Source organism: Carya illinoinensis, chromosome 13, assembly GCF_018687715.1.
Source record: "Carya illinoinensis cultivar Pawnee chromosome 13, C.illinoinensisPawnee_v1, whole genome shotgun sequence".
Classification (NCBI taxonomy): Eukaryota; Viridiplantae; Streptophyta; class Magnoliopsida; order Fagales; family Juglandaceae; genus Carya; species Carya illinoinensis.
In genome coordinates, this window is record NC_056764.1 from 3,471,584 (window position 1) to 3,489,533 (window position 17,950).

The following is a 17,950-nucleotide window of genomic DNA, read 5'->3' on the forward strand; positions in this document are numbered from 1 at the left end:
ATCTTCCTCTTCCAATAAATGGTCAATTTCCTTCTTTAAATACCTGATTTGCTCAAACTAACTGTCTTGGTTCACCTCCTACAAGTTTTTGAGTGTAGAGAGCTTTATATTGATAGCCTCATTTTGACTGCTGAAAGTAGTCATAATCTGTCTTTCTAAAAATTATTGACATCTGACTAGTCCTTTTGAAGTCTCAGTGACATTATTCAAATGAGAAGAATTGTAATTCTAACCTTTCCACACTACTTCAGAACACTTTTCTCTATTATCCCATTTGGCTTCATATATAAAATGCCTCTTCGTTTTCATATCTTGTTGCATGAAAGTTCTCATCTCAACGAGAATATGACTATGATCTGAGATATTGGCAGCAAAAGTGTGAACTCTAGTGTTATTGAAGAAGTTGAGCCATTCTGAGTTGCCAAGAGCACGATTCAGTCTCTATTTGGTAAAATCTAATCCTTCCCTATTGTTAGGCCTAGTTTGGTCAGCCATCTCATCTAGAGTTGTACAATATAGTAATTTTGGCTATTTAAATGGTATATTTAATTTCTAAGTTTTGAAAACATTCATTGACATAACAGTAAATAAAACAATGAAAAACTGACAGTAAACAAAGGAAAATAATAAGTGAATAGTGAAAAACTAACAGTAACAGTAACTGAACGTTGCAAAACTAACAGAAATTAACAATGAATAGTAAATGTATAGTGCAAAATCTGCTACTCTCCAAATCGTAGGACTCATACCTTTTTCAAATCCTAAAAAATAAAAATTATCACATCTCATCTCATTATCCAAACACATATTTTTTTTATAAATTATTTCATCTTATCTTAACTCAAAAATTTTACTATTATTCAAAATATATTATCTTATCTTAACTAAACTGTGTAATCAAATGAAGCCTTACTCCAAGTAAATTTAGCATCCTGATAACCAAGGTCATTTAAGTCACAGTCCACAATTACCTCTTTGAACTTTCATATGTTTGTAAGGCTTTTATATAGGTCCAACCTTTTCATGTTGGCTAAGAATCTCATTAAAATCACCATCACACAGTCAAGCCACAGTAGTAGTAGGCTTTAGAGCATAAAGAAGTTTCTAACTCTATGACCTTCCAGCAGTCGGAGGGCTTCTATAAAATCCAATTAAGAGCCAAGAAGTACTAGTGTCTGGTTGGGTAACTCAGAAACTCTTGGGATAAGAATCTAGACAAACATTATCCACGTTAAAAGAAAGCCAATCCTCTACTTTTACCGAAACTGCCCACAATGAAGGTTCTATTGCAACCCAGCTGGTTTCCTACCTTCTTTTTTTTTTTTTTAGATCTTCCGCATTTAGTAACAATAAATTAAATGTAGGATGTGGAGTGATTGCGAGAATTGAACCGTGACATGAGACTGCTCCTTTTATTCATGGGCAATTAGAGCGATGTGGACAGTGAAGGGTCCCACCCCACGAATAGAGTCATAGACGGCCCCAAGCATTTACCACGGCAGGTGAACCTACCTCTCCTCTCGTATTTTCAAATTGATTTGATCATATTTTATATACATATAACTTTTTTATATAATTATATTTTAAATAAGATAATTTTATAAATATATTTATTTTAAATTATGATTATATTAATTTCTTTTTTTATATTGAAAAACTTCTTCAAATATAGCCCTTTGGACTTATTTCTACATAATAAATCTCAAACTCTCACACCGCACATTCAAAATTTTTTTTATATAAAACTGATTAAATCGTTAGCTTTTCAATAAAGAGTGTAGTTCTAAAGAATTATTTACATGTATGAAATGTAAATTATATGAATAATATTAAATATAGTCATATAATATACAAGTCTCGTATATCTTTTTTATAAATAGTGAGATCTATTATTAAAATATTAATTTTTTATTATTTTAATATCGTATTTATTTACTTATTTTTAAAAAAAAATTATGTGACATTTGAATATTCCACAACTATAAATATAATTTCTACTACTTAAAAACAACAAATACATATAAATAAACAAAGTTGACAATAGATTAACAAATTGAACCTTTTTTTGCCATTAAATAATTTTTTAACTTTAATAAAAACCGTTTATGCGACAAAGTGAACCATTGATTAATTTTTTAAATTTGCATATAAAATATAATAAATAATTTAATTTTTTTAAATTCTTATCTAATTTTTTAAAATTTTAAAATAATAATAATATTAAAATATAATATTTTATTCAACACTTATATCGAAATTTATATCTCACCGTCCAAACCTGCCTTGGTTGATTGGGTTGTTGTCACAAGTCATTAGGCACACCGACGTTCTTTAGAAGCTCATTCATCACGATGAGCCTCTTCTTTTGTAGCCCATCCTCTCTCCGCTGCAATCTCCATCCTCTACGCCGCCACGTGTGCACCCCCGTCCCCACTGGCCTCACTCTCTCCTCCTCCGCTTCGCTCACTCCGAAGCTTGCTCCTCCCCTCCTCCGTGTTCACCTTCTCTATCCTGCGCCGTGCGCTCCCCTGCGCCCTCCCTCTTCTTCTCCCTGCACCCCACGAGCCGCAGCTGGAGATTTCCTGAGAGATTCCGGAGCCACCGCTGCTGTCCTCGCCGGCGCTTACGCCCTCGTCTTCTACTTTGATAACCTCACTCGGAGAAACCTCATCCAACAGGTTATCTCTTTTTCTCTCTCTGTTACCAACTCATGTTGGAACAAAATCCGAGGAGTTAATTAATTCAATTTTCTTTTCTTTTTTTTCATTTGTTCCTTTGTTTCAGCAGTGGACAGTCAATCTATATAAATTTCGTCTGATTGCATGTTGAGCAAAATTCTTGCTGTTTGCATAACGGAATAGCTGAATGGATTTGAAAATGTTGAATGTTGTTCACTGATCAGTATCAGAGTCCAAAGATAAAATAAGATACGGAAAGTATATTGTTAAAGTACAACATATATACTGTAGTCAGTAATTAATAACTAAAAGTACAGTACTACGTTGTACAAAATTTCAACAGCCTAACTGTCATGTGTAATTGGGGAAAATTGGTTTTTGTCTTGAATGAGAGCTTTGATCTTCTGCAGAGTAAATTTTCTCATGATGTACGGTGACAGGGTGTGCATTAACACAGAATAATAACAACTTAATATTTAAATGGATTTGAAAAGGAAAATGATAAACTACACCTAGCCACCCGTGGCTTCTCCACGGTGGCCGCCATGGCCGCCACCAGATTTCAACCATTTTTATATTAATTTTTATTAATATATTATATTAATATTTATTATTATTATCAAGCATCTTAAAACCTAATCTCAAGCTCATCTTACGACTATCCTCCACAAACATTTCTCCCATACAGTGTGGGTGGAGGAGTACGATTAGTACATGATGTGGTGTTTGGTTATAGCTAGACATTTGCTTTGAAATTTGAACCTGATGCAAGGTGGATGTTTATTATAAACTGAACTTAGTTGGTCCTATGTCCTATGACATGAATATGGAAGGAAAAATTTATTTTCTGCTAAAATAAAATAAGTAAATGGAAAAAATGGCTAAGGTTGCAGGGGGATTAATGAATTGAGAGTGACAGTGTACGCAGTCCAAGTTTTTGGAAACAATCGCGCTGGGTGAAACTGTATTTACTTGTTAATGCCGTACATTCTGCGGAAAAGATACGTGTTCATATAGCGAAGTAAATCTTAATCAAGTCAAAATCAAGAGATCCAAAGGTTCTTTCAAGAGATTAACTTCTCTTTCTACTGATTGAGACAGAGTTTAAGCAGAAAGATGGTCCATGTATTGTCTGGTCTGCTTTTCATGGTTTCTTGGCCGATTTTCAGGTATCCCTTTCGGCCTTTCCTTGTATTTCAAATCATAAAAGGTTTATTCACACTGTTCATTCTACTTAACTAATTTGGCGGGCCATTCTTATCCTAGGATAGCACCTCAACTGAGGCTCGCTACTTTGCTTCTTTTGTTCCTCTCGTTAATTGCTTGAGGCTTGTCGTCCATGGCCTCTCACTGGCTTCTGATGAAAAGCTCATAAAATCGGTTACTCGAGAAGGAAAGCCAGAGTACGTTTGCCAATCATCATGATCAAGCGATTCAGATTTCTTCTCTTTGTGATACTAGGATTATTCTTAAGCACTTTTGCTTTTAATATGTTCATGCTTTCAGGGAGTTGCTTCGAGGTCCTTTGTACTATGTCCTGGTATTGATAGTATGTGTTCTTGTCTTTTGGCGCGACTCTCCAGTTGGACTGATCTCACTTGCAATGATGTGCGGTGGTGATGGTTGTATCTCTGTCTCATCCAAAGTCAGCAGTGAGCTATGCCCGTGTCATTCCAATTACTAACTTTGTACTTGGTGGCTATTATAGGTGTTGCTGATATCATAGGCAGAAGATTTGGGTCGATGAAGCTTCCTTATAATCAACAGAAGAGTTGGGCGGGTAGCATATCCATGTTTGGTTGTGGATTCCTGATTTCCATCGGGTTCGTATGAAACTACCATTGTGGCCGACCAAATGAGTTATTGAAATTTAACTTGCTATATATGGATTCAGGTACTGACATGAAAATTATCTTTGCAATGTAGGATGCTGTATTACTATTCAGTTCTGGGATATTTCCAATTGGATTGGGGAACAACAGTGCAAAAAGTGGCTCTAGTATCCTTGGTTGCAACAGTGGTGGAGTCCCTTTCAACCACAGATGTAGTAGATGACAACATATCAGTTCCTTTAGCAAGCATGGCAGTAGCATTTTTCAGTTTTGGTTATTAGCTCGCAATCGCAGCACCCTTTTTTCTCCCTTCTATAAATTGCCATACTAATAATAGTAGTGGCCTGATAATGAATAGTGATGTTATTGACATCCTGACAAGTGAGGGAGTGATGTATCTTTCAATATCCCTGAAATCCCAGCAAATTAATTATCATCGCAATCACTTTCTTTCGAAGTGTTTGAAATTAATATTGATCCATACTCATGATGATACTCTGCTTGCTTGGTGGGAAAAACAAACATAAATAAAAGAAAATTTTGGAGACCCGAAGTATCGATTCGTCCCTTTTGTGTGAGATGCAAATACTCTTACCATTTGGGCTGCATATCTTTATAACCTTCAATCATATTATTTTTGGAGTTTTGAAGAGGCCATTTATCCTAGAAATCCCCAGCGAGTTCGTAATTAGATCAAATGTTATCAGATGCATTTGGAGCATGAACTGTTCGATTTCTAGGCGGCTTGGGGTTTTCTCGAAGTTTTTCACACTAGCCTGAGTTCGGCCCAAACTGAATGGAAGCCAGGCCTGACACACACCAAAGGTCCAAAGTGGTATTTGTATCATTTATTTGATCTGTATCTGGCATCCTACATGTATCGTTTCATGGAGCATATATATATTATTTTCGTTAATATATTCCATCTTGAATTTGCAAACTATCCCAAGTGAAGAAAAGACAATAACCTCGTACTCATCTATCACTTCGATTAATTGAATCATTAAATGCAAAGAGGCACGAGGACGTGATCACAATAACATCTATAATATTGGGAAGGTCCAAAAGAGAGGTCTAGAAGACGGCGATTAACAAAACTTTTTTCAAGCCGAATGTGAGTCATAACTTGAACCTAACTCCATTGAAAATAGAAGCAAAATTGAAATCCACATCCTTTAAATTGGCTCATAACAACTTGGAACTCTCATCTACCAAAATGCTTGAAAATATGCCACCTCTCATTATAGCAACGCTGTGATTAATGGTAATTTCAACATCAATTCTCGTTATATCGCCTTCTCCAATCCCTAACGAATTTTGCTATATATAAATACAATCATATATTAATTTATATATTAATATTAATTTATTCTTATTTAAAATTTAAATTAATACTGTTTTCAATAAAATCTATTTTTTAACTAATCATATCACATTAATTCACAAATTAATACATAATTATACTTATAATTATATTTTCCCATTTCTAAGAATCTCTTCCTCCCTCTCATTTCCCCCCATCTCTTACCCCTCCCTTCACGCTTTTTAGGGTAGGGCCAGGCCTATTTTGGTCCTCTAAACGCTACGCGGTAGCAAATTCTACTTTTATTTATTTTTACGGATAAGTTCAAACCCCACTTTTTGACCCTTGGGAGAGGAGGGTTGAATATTTTCTATGGTGCAGTTCACCAAAAGCCACCATTATTGTTGAAGAAACAATATAATATATATTAAAGTTGATGGGAGTGGTATAAAATATTAATTTTACTTATAATTTTATATTAATGTGTCAGTTATTTCCAAAAAAAATTAGAATTTAAAATTTAAATTAAAAAATAATAATAATAAATTTGTGTTGTCAGTTGTCACTACATATAATATTGTAGATAAAACTATATGTACATTTTTATTCATATTCTAATTAAAAACCCATCGATCACGGCGACGAAAATAGTGAAAGCATTGGGAAGATAAAAGCAAGTAGAAAAGGACACATATCCGTGGATGATAAGGATACCATTTCCCTTTCAAACTTCTCAACCACAAATTCGTTATCCTCTATTATTCCATTGAGGAAAAAAAAATTATCACACTGACAGTTTACTTTTTGTTGGGAAATAGGAGGAGGCTAACCGCTAGGCAACGGTCATTAATTTGAAATTAATTGAGCTCGTGCATTTATTTTGTGTTGCCAATTTGTCAAAATTCAAGGTGGACTCTCCGACTGTCTCGAAACCTATAACATGAATTCTAGAATCCTCGTTGGTCCAGTGGAATTCATCTAGTAGAACATGATTGTATACATACTTTTTTTTTTTTATAAAAATAATTCATATTTTATATTTTTAATTATAAAATTATTTTTATTATTAAATAGGTCTAATTTATTATATAATAGATTTTTCTTTTTCTTTTTCATTTCCTTAAAGCCAAACGTATGCAAATTAAATAGTTAAAATAAAATGAAAACCGTAGTTCAGTTCGTTCCCAAGAGAGAATAATTATGAAAATTATTTATCTGGTGAAATATTTATATAAAAATTATGATTTTCAGGAATGTTTTTTATTGTTTGAAAAAATGGTCATAAAAATCTCTATACAATTAATACAGATTAACATCGTGAGCTAGACATTAGAGATTACCGATCGGGTCGCTCCATTAATTCCTACGATGTGCCGCCCCTAGAACTCCCCCTCTTAACACGTTCTATTGACTCATCTGGTTTACAATTTTTTAAATTTTTTATGTAAAATATAATAAATAATGAAATATTTTTAAAATTTAAAATATTATTATTATTATAATAATTACATTTTATTTAAAACTATTACTTATCATCTTACTACTCAAATCTCAGACCCATTCCTAGAGCCATGCATGTCATTCTCATCACGATAAACCTCATCGAATGCCAAGATCATGTAATTGAAAACGACAACCTGTTGCGTCAACTGTCATTTTAATCAAACGTAACCAAAATGTGCATCCAGGCAGTCATGGGGGAGGATGAACTGGGGAAATATGAGTAAATCTATCCATCAATATTAATTTCCATTTGCATGGTAACGATAAAGAAAATACGAGACACGTGGAGGAGTTCATTGGACTTTAAGGACTGATTTAAACAAAAAGAAAAATAAAAATAAAAAAACAAATTCAAAATTAAAGTCTACATGTATACGTAATATATGGAGGAAATTAAAGATAATTTTATTTTTGACCAAATTCGTCGTCGAGTGTTCTAGCAGCCAGTGGAATTGTTTTGAAACTTGTGCTAGAATTTTAATTGGCCTTTTCTTTCTCGATTCTAGAAAGAGATGGGGATGGTCATATGAAGATAAATGAAATTCGATTATATTTATTAAAAATAATTAATAAATAAATAAAAACTTTTATTTTAAGAGGTACTACAAATTATTTATATGTTAGATAAAATAATTGATAGTCTCGTCATCTAAATTCAAGGTGTCATATTTGGAAATTAATTTATATAATTTTAAAAACAACAAATGTTTATATGAATATTTAATCAAGCACTTAATTAATTTTATTGATTTGGTCATCAACTACTATTAACTTGTCGGATTTGTTTGAGGCGTTTAACGTTTCATATATAAGATCAACTCGAATATATAAAATATTTTTAAATATAATTTTATTTTATATATTTTAATTTTAACTAACAACTTTGTCCATCCATACAATTAAACACGAGTTCACTATTCCGCCAAACAAAACAAGACAAAGAAAATTGCATTCTTTTATAAAAATAAATTTATAAATTAATATATTTTGATGCAAGCTTGCAGCAATACGTATGAAAGATAATAATAACAACTATCGAGTATCAAAAATAGATCACTCAAAAATTTTAGAGTAATATTAAATATAGTTATAAAATGTATGAATGTCGTATAATCATTTTAGAAAAAAGTGAAATGATCTATTATTAAAAATATAATTTTTTTTATGTAAATTTTATATTTATTTATTTTATTTTATTTTTTTATATTAAGAATTGGGGAGGGGGATCGAACCCAAAACCTCTCTTATGGAGATTGAGTCTCATGCCATCTAAACCACATACTCTTAACTATTTATTTTTATTTTTTAAATAATTATTTGACGCTTACGTACTCTTCTATGCAATTATTATTACTCAAAACTTTAACAACAACTTCACTTTAATACCTATTGGGCTGCTTAATTTATTTCAAACCAACACCATGCGGCATGCAATGTAAATAAATCTTCCTGGGAAGATTATGGGTACGGTTGAAGTGGGAAAAAAACAGAAAAAAGGGAGAGAGTGGAGGAATAAAATCTGGAAATAATAGATGGTACCACCTTTATTATGGATACGATTGGGACTGAAATCCAATAAGGATGAAAAAACATTAAAAAAATAAGGTAACTACAAATATTGCTGATCTTGATTAGCTCCTAAATCAAAAGGAATTGGTATTCATTGTGCTGGAAAGAGTGAACAGGACAGAAGACTACGACGAATAAGATCGAAACCAGCTTCAAATATTGTTCTTATTTATTTGTTTATATGAAAAGTATGCAGCAAGCGATCAGCTTTATCTTTTCCGTTCTCCTTCTCTGAACTTTCCACTTTCCCGATTACAAAAATCCAAACACATTTGGGAATCTCAGAACAGACGGGTTGGCTGGTGTACGGACAGGGACAGCTAATGCCCCGTTGCTTTTTTATAATACGACCAAGCTGTAGCAATTATGGAAGCTTTATAAACTATCCAAGTCGTCCCACGTAATTATTTTTTTTAATTGGATATTGTGAAATCTAGGCTAAGAGCTTCCGATTGATAATAATATGTTTTACTCTCTTTTTTTTTTCAAGAGATTTAAAATAATAATTTATTTAAAATGTTTTCAAATGAAATAAAATTGATATAATATGTTAGGAGTTTTAGAAAAATGATTTTTTTTTTTTTAAAGTATGTCAAACCGCAAAATGAGAAAGTAAAGTGAGGGGGAATGGCCAAACCTTCAAAAGAAGCAGCCTTTAATTGGATATGGTCAGGCGTTTTGATTTTTAAAATTCAAAAAAAGAATATTAAGCGTGGCTTTGAATTGAATTCCATTCAACTTTGGTTCTCGAGACAACTTTTTTGCAGACTTTTCCTTTAATTCGAAGAAAATGAAAATTGATTTATTTAATTTTTTTTTTAAAAAATTATCAGCCTCAATTGGGATATCTATCAGAATGTTCCATAGTTTCGAAGAATATAATAGTTTTTTTTTTTTTTCTAATAACAAAACAAATTCTATTCATTAAACGGATACATATAAAGTTGACTTAAAAATAAAACAGTTACAAATATTAATAACTTTTCAACACATTATTATAGTTGATATGGTCTAGTCTAAACGGCATATCTCTAAAAATATAACTCTATCCATAACAAAATTAACAGTAACCGAGTGACAAAATCTAATATCTCGACTAACTGAAGTAGGGGACACCAACCCCACTATAAATACCGCCTAAGCGGAGAGAAACTACTCTATTCAAACTAAGGTTCGAAGGCATTATATTTTAAATTTTTATTTTTTGAAAAAGTAAAAACATGATACGAAATAAAATAGAGCGGAAAACTTTTGCAAAAACTGGAGAAACAGTGCTCGAAAAGTAAAGACAGAACATAAAAGTTGAACATCTAGAACCGCTCCCATAATATTAATCGCCACCACCGTCTTTGACATAACATCTTCTATAGAATCTTCAATTTTGGTGGTGCACATTCAAGTTTGAAACATTTCTGAAAAATAAAAGAAGTTGGAACATGATTTCTAGGCTTGTCCAAAACAATCAAAATGTGGCATGCATGCATGCATGGTGACGGATGGCAGTAAGATACTTTTGTTTGATCATCTTTTGGTCTTACGTGTCCAATTTGCTCAAATCATTTTGTAGCCCAAGGTTAAAAATGTGGATGGATGGCTAGCTGTGACATTGATTAATCCACATGTTATGTAACGGTTGTATAAATGAGTTTTTTATTTTTTATTTTTTCTCTTTTTGATGTATTTTTTAAACATTATTAATTATTAAAAAAATTTTTAAAAAATTATTAACAGTTACTTTTTCAATTATTAAAAAATAAAAAATATAAATATAGGTGGATGCGGACTGCATCTTGTGGGAGGACACAAACATTTCCTTTTTCTAGGAAACTTCGTCACGCAGATTCATTGCTATAACTTGTTTTTTCTACGCAATTTCGTCATCCCCAGACCGTAGAAAGAGGACCAGGCCGAGATAGACTGTATGACAACATGTCAACATTTAATAATCGAAGAAAATGCTGCAAACAATACCGCCCTATGCCTCTAACGGTATAAAATGTGATACCTCTATTATATTTAGATTATTTTTTATTTAAAAAACATTAAAAAGTTTATGGACAATTCTACTTATCATAACGGCATATATTTGTATTGTTTTCCTCGAAGTATTTATTATATCTACTGTATTATCTCTTGTCACAAATTAAAAAAATAAAAGAAATTCTTCATTTTTATATTGTTTTTGATTCCCTGTTATTTCTATTTAATTTTTAGATGAGGAAAAATTTAGTTGCAAGCAATTATACGTATTAATACATACGTCTATTAAATATGATTGATTTCACTTATACGTAACAAAACTCTTTAGACAATGTTATTTGAAATTGTCTTACCTACTTGAAGACAAGAATATATGAATATCTCGACAAGTATAAAATTTCTTTAATACTAAAAAGATAAGGAAAAATTTAGTTGTAAGCAATTATACGTACCAATACATACGTCTATTCAATATGATTGATTTCGCTTATACGCAACAAAATTCTTTATAAAATATTGTTTGAAATTGTCTTACCTACTTGAAGACAAAAATATGAATATCTCGACAAGTATAAAATTTCTTTAATGCTGAGAAGATAAGGAAAAATTTAGTTGCAAGCAATTATACGTACCAATACATACGCCTATTCAATATGATTGATTTCACTTATACGTAACAAAACTCTTTAGACAATGTTGTTTGAAATTGTCTTACCTACTTGAAGACAAGAATATGAATATCTCAACAAGTATAAAATTTCTTTAATACTAAGAAGATAAGGAAAAATTTAGTTGCAAGTAATTATACGTACCAATACATACGTCTATTCAATATGATTGATTTCGCTTATACGCAACAAAATTCTTTAGAAAATATTGTTTGAAATTGTCTTACCTACTTGAAGACAAAAATATGAATATCTCGACAAGTATAAAATTTATTTAATGCTAAGAGTATAAGGAAATATTTAGTTGCAAGTAATTATATATACCAATACATATGTCTATTCAATATGATTGATTTCACTTATACGTAACAAAATTTTTTAAATAATATTGTTTGAAATTGTCTTACTTACTTGAAGACAAAAATATGAATATCTCGACAAATATAAAATTTCTTTGATGCTAAGACATTGACTGTGTGACTTTCGCCTCCCCTGTTTCCATTTATTATCAGCACGCCTCTGGCAATAATAGTCCTATCTGATCCCAATGTGTATGCTTCAGTGAGCTTGTGATGTTTTAATATTTAAGGCCTTACCTACTTACGATTTTTCTAGCAAGACATGAATCAATTTACAGCATCCGAGGTTACCACAATCGTAATTGTTAAAGAAGCTGCTTAAGGCTACCTTTTGATATTATAATCCTTTCAGATGATCTGTAAATAATATTAAAAAAATAATAAATAATAAAAAACAGACTACTTTACTTATCAAATATAAATAATTATTTTATATTTACCACTTAATAATAATTCGTGGTATCCTTGTCGTATGCAAAACAATACGACAGTGTATGAATATATAGATAGGAATTTTGGCACAACTTGATGGGAAATTGTGACGTATATTGTAAAATGATGGTCGTTAATGTTAAATAGGATATGGGATTGCTATGTGATAAGGTTTATATGGATGACTCATATAATTGGGGAGTGGGTCCAAATTGTGTTATTTTTGGGACATTTTGGGAAAGATCAACAACGTCCTTCAATAATTGAAGAACATTATTAATGAAGATTATGAGATCTATAACTTTAATAATGGATAGTTATTTTTGTTTGTAGCCAATTCAATTTAAGATCATTCGAAATTCTTCTCTCAAATGAATTCTATAATGAGAAATTCTATTTGCAGTCTCTTTATTAAATTAAAAAAAAATTATTTTATGAAGAGTATTTTAGTAATTTTAAAGATAAAATTATCTATGTCTGCATTGCAGTTCCCAAATGGGAATTATATGTAGCATTGCTTATTCTACAATATTTATTAAATTTTCATTATTATTCATATAAAGTTTATCGATTATATTAAATATTCAATCATTTATATTGCATGGATCTAACTTGGGCAATGGCACTAAAATAACAAGAATTTGGGATTAAAAAAAAAAAAATCCCAACTTTATAATATTGCATGTATATTTCTCACACTTGAATTCTTAAAATTTTAATGAAACTGATGTTGATCAAACAAGAAGCACTACCTTGCATTATTCTTGATTATAGACTGCTCAAAATTATTAGGTCATTGACTCTAAGAACTTGGTCAAGTTTGAAATGATTAGTGATATCTGGCCTATGATCATCTATTTAAATGAAATGGAGAGAGGATAACCTTGAAAGTCACTTCAAGTGCCATTAGTTTTTTGTAATCCCACCAACTATAAGAAAAGGTAAAATTAAGTAGCTTGTATTTATATTATTTATGTCTTTCATTGTGAGTCATCTTCCATCGTCAAGAGCCACTTCAACATTCTAAGTATTTAATTGACTTAATTAATAAGCAAACATATAAATAAAACCTTCACAAAATAAAGTAGACTAGTCCATTGCAGCCCCAGACGGAGATGTTTCTATACGAACCTTTTGTGATCAGAGTTGTTTAAAATATCTTTAAAATATTAAAAAAAATAAATTTTGAGCTTGCATTGGGTAACGATGTTTCCTATTTTCTTCCATTAATTAATATATAAAATGATATTTATAATTTTAGTGTGCAAGTTTTACATATTTAAAAAAAAAAATTGATAAATTTGAGACTGGCATGAAAAAATAATTTGTTAATAATGGACTTTTAACTTTTTTTAAAAAGAGTACTCAGGATTTTCATTTCCTAAAACCGTATCTACCTTACTCATTTTATTCGACATCTACATTCTCGGAATTTAGAATTTATATTCTTAGAATAAAAGTTGATTCTTCTTTTTTTGAAAAAACGAAAAGGAAAATAAATAGTCATGACATAAAATTCATCGATAAAATTAGTAACATAATAGTTCATTCAACTAAATAGTATCCAAAAAATAATACCCATAAAAAATAACCCAAATAAGTTCATAAAAAGAGTTAAAAAATTAATGTCACATATGATATATATGTATAAATATAGCAGATTTTAAAGAAAATGACATAATTCTCAGATCTTTATAAGGAAATTATTATCAGAAATCTTTAAAATGGCAAGTTGGCCAATGGCTACAAAACATAACGTCTTGCTTTTGTTTTTGTTTTCTGAATAAAATAAAATAAATTTTACTATTCAAACCAATCCTAAATCCTCAAGGACCAGAACCCATCAATTTCCAAATTCCTTATGCATGGTCGTGACGCAGAAAATAATATGAACCAAGCATGAATCAAGTCTAATCGTAGCTGTCAAGCAATTCCGGATGCGCCTTTGATGAACAACAGCTACCAAATTCAAACTTTGGCTTTTACCAAATAAATTCATAATCAAATGGAAGAATTAAAGAATATTAGCTGTATCATAATTGAAGGCAAAATATATTTCCTTGTTTGACAACAACACAATTCTTAAAAAATATTACTTTCTTTAAAAAAAAAAAAATCTAAAAAAATAAAAGTAAAAAAAAAAATATCATAAAACTTCCATTTCCAAACATCATTTCAATGGACCCTAATGAGAAAACATACATTTAGAAATTGTTTTCAATCTTTAATGGGTTCCATCACTTTATAGAAAGAGAAATATTTTAATTATAAATAGATTACATGAAAATAATATTACAAATTAACGTATTTTTATATGATTCGTCATATTATAAAATTATTTTTATTATAAATTAAATATAATGGATATCTATCAATCCGATAAATATATTCAGATGTGATGCATTAGAGGGCTTTTTATATGATCCAGTTGGATTTAATAAAAAGTAAATATTTTTATTTATAACCCTACATGGCTTATTTTATTTACCACCTACCACGCCTCCATGAATTTAATTCTAAACCTAACCCTCTCATCCATGTTCCATCACACTCCAAAATTCAGAATTTATTTGTCCATGGTCGGTTTTTATGGCATTTTTAATGCACATGTAAAGAGAAATTATTTGCCTATTGAAGTATGAATTCCATCCCATTAATTATTTTTTATGTCTCTCACCATTTATTTTTATTTTAAAACCACATGCAAGAATATAATTTTTATTATTTTTAAAGTTAGTTTTAATCATAATCTCTGAATACCACGATTTTAGATATATAAAATATAATAATAAATGTTAAATTATTAAAAACAAATGCTGCGTTATGCAAATAATGTTTCAAACTAAAATTCTTACAGAAAATATATTCATTTTTGTAAAATTTTATTTTCTCCATGCTCCTCTATATAAATTTATAATCTGACAATAATTTATTTATTTATTTATTAATGTTTCCATCATCGCTAGGTTGTGTTTGGCCATTTGAAATTTTCATCTCAAATTTAAAATTCTTATCTTATCATTATAATTTTTCCAAATCTCAAATATAAAATATAATAAATAATTTAATTTTTTTTTAATTTTTTAAAATTTTAAAATAATAATAATTTAAAATTTTTATTTAAAAATTCTCAGTTACCAACCAGAATTTCCACACGTCAAACCTCACATTTTACACATTGAAACTCGGCCGCCATGCGTAGGGAGTAAAGTTAGGGTCGCGCTACTGTGCCGCTCCGGTGTTACCGCAGGTTTTGACCGCCTGACGTGGCACGCCACGTGGCATTTAATATAAAAAAAAAATAAAAAAATAAAAAAATAAAAAAATAAAAAAAAAAAGAAAAGAAAACGGTCAGAAAGAAGGGAATCGTGAAAGTTGAAAGCAGAACTCAAACCCAGACCCAGCAGCAGCCGCTGCAGCCCTACCGTCGCCGTTTCCTCCCAGCCGTCCCTGCGCCGGCCCTGCGCCGTCACCGTGCCATCCCGTCGACGAACACTGGTTCTGCGAGATTACTGCATCGATTTTGCATCAGATCCCGTCGCATCCGGTTCGACCCATCATCGTCCCCGACTGCGGCAGACCATCTTTCCTCCTCCTGGAATAAATACCTTGCCGGTTCCCTCTTCATTTCTATTTCTGGTAACCTCCTTCTAGTACTCCCCATTGATGATAAATGTATTCTCATCACAGGTAGTGTGATAGATGTTCAGTGCAGAAATTTTTTCCCCAAAACACAAGCTGTCGAGTTGCTTCTTAGGGTTTCGGTTTGTTAATTTTTTTTTAGTCTAGAATGAGTTTGATTGACTGTTAGTTTTCCTAGTTGTAGTATTTTGTGTGTGTGAGATTTCTATGTACTTGGTTATGAAAATGTTGTTAGCTTGAATGAATAAGGCGAGAGGGACTTGGTGCAGAATTTTTTTCCCCAAAAAACAAAGCTGTCAACGTGCTTCAATAGGGGGTTCGGCTGGTTAATTTTTTGTTAGTCTAGACAACTTGAAGGAAGATTACGGTTTCTGTGCTTGCTGAAAACAGATTTGATTTGGCATTTTTAGTTCTAATCTTTGGCATGGCATGACCAGTTTACTGAATTAACTCTAATATTTAAATATGTGTGGAGTTGAAATGGCCTCTAAATATTGTGTAGACTTTTGTGGTTTGAAGTTCAAATGGCCTCTAAATATTGTGAATACAAATCTGTTTTGGAGGTCAAATGGCCTCTACATATTGTGAATACAATTCTGTTTCGGAAATGTCATGGACCATGCGTATATTGTTCAATAAGTTTTTTTTGGAGTTCAAATGGCCTTCATTTTATAGTTATTTACTCTAAAACGTTTGGTAAGAAAAATTCTGATATGTTTGTAAGATTTATATGGATAAGTGTCATGTGGTTTTTATGAAACATAGTTTAGGGAAGTCCAATTTGCACACCTTAGGTTCCCATAACTTCAAAAAAATAACAAGAATAGTTAGATACCTGGTTTTACTATAAGAATGAGTGGAGTATATTGTGGAAGGGAACAATGTTAATAATTTTTCTGTGTATGTGCTACGACAACTACTTTTATTGTTCTCTTTGTATATGGACAGCAATGCCTGAGTCACGTGGTGAAAATTGCTCAAGCTCAGGAAAGTCAATAGTTGAGTACCCAATTTGTTACTGTGGAATTAAAGCTTGTCAAAGAACTGCGCATATGGATGAAAATGAGGGGCGGCGATTTTTTGGATGCCAAAACTATATGGTGAGATTTACTCTTCTTGCCCTCACATATCATTATTGTTGATAGTGTTGTTTGTCTAAATTTAAGTGGTAATTGATTTTTTGCAGTCTGGGAAGTCTTGTGGATACTTCTTCTGGTATGACCCTGAAATATCATCATATTGCCAAAAAACTATCAAACGATTACAACACTCAATTGATAAATTAAAACTTGAAGTTGAAAAGATCCAAGCATCAATGGATATCCAAAGCTTGAATCATCGACTACAAATAGAGTCCGAGAAGCGCAAGAGGCAAATGGAGAAGGCTACCTACGTGACACTAATTTCATTGTCGTGGTTTTTCTTTGTTGGGTTGCTTATATCTAGTTGTGGTTGGTTCAAAGGGAAATGTTAATATAGTTGTAGAAGTAAGCAACTACAAAAGTCTATTAGTATGTAGAAGATCTTTGTATTTTGTGGAAGGTGGGCTGTCAGCTTGTTGCTGGAAATTTTGGATCCGAGTGCTGGATCTTTGTATCATTGTGGAAAGTGTTTGTATTTTGTGAAAACGATATGTATTTGTTGATATTAATGAAAATGAAGTTTGTATTATTAAGTGGTTTGTTATTAGTCCTGATTCAAGACTCACCTGTGAATTCAAGTTTGTATTTTTAGTTATTAAACCCTGTTATAAACAGCTACTGCAAGTTCAACCAAGCAAAAGGTTGCTTTGGAAATCAAATAAATAACATCATAATCCTGGAGTACTTGTTGGATATGCCCAAAATAAATGTCATGGAATTTCCTGATCGTATAAATACAATATCCTGGAAGTAGTACTCGGTTAGCAAAATGTAAACAACACCATGCCCAAATTTGCAGCAATATAACTCACCCATTTTATTTCTCAGGACCAAGCAATGGA

General features: G+C 31.3%; 2 protein-coding genes across 4 annotated transcripts; both read left to right on the forward strand.

Annotated features, from left to right (window-relative positions):
• Positions 1-2,282: 2,282 nt before the first annotated feature.
• Positions 2,283-4,952, forward strand: LOC122292963 (probable phytol kinase 1, chloroplastic). 3 transcript variants are annotated; one of them, XM_043101548.1, is made up of 6 exons: positions 2,283-2,678; positions 3,780-3,847; positions 3,950-4,081; positions 4,185-4,300; positions 4,387-4,501; positions 4,605-4,952. In XM_043101548.1, exons 1-6 carry the CDS (start codon positions 2,352-2,354, stop codon positions 4,789-4,791), a joined length of 945 nt encoding a protein of 314 aa, XP_042957482.1. In that variant the 5' UTR covers positions 2,283-2,351; the 3' UTR covers positions 4,792-4,952. The 3 variants fall into 3 exon arrangements, with proteins under 3 accessions (XP_042957482.1, XP_042957483.1, XP_042957484.1); XM_043101549.1 differs by having other exon boundaries at positions 2,537-2,678; positions 2,788-3,847; XM_043101550.1 differs by having other exon boundaries at positions 2,554-2,678; positions 2,785-3,847.
• Positions 4,953-16,488: 11,536 nt separating this feature from the next.
• Positions 16,489-17,641, forward strand: LOC122292602. Its single transcript, XM_043101034.1, has 2 exons — positions 16,489-17,066; positions 17,153-17,641. Exons 1-2 carry the CDS (start codon positions 16,848-16,850, stop codon positions 17,438-17,440), a joined length of 507 nt encoding a protein of 168 aa, XP_042956968.1. The 5' UTR covers positions 16,489-16,847; the 3' UTR covers positions 17,441-17,641.
• The last annotated feature ends 309 nt before the right edge of the window (positions 17,642-17,950 follow it).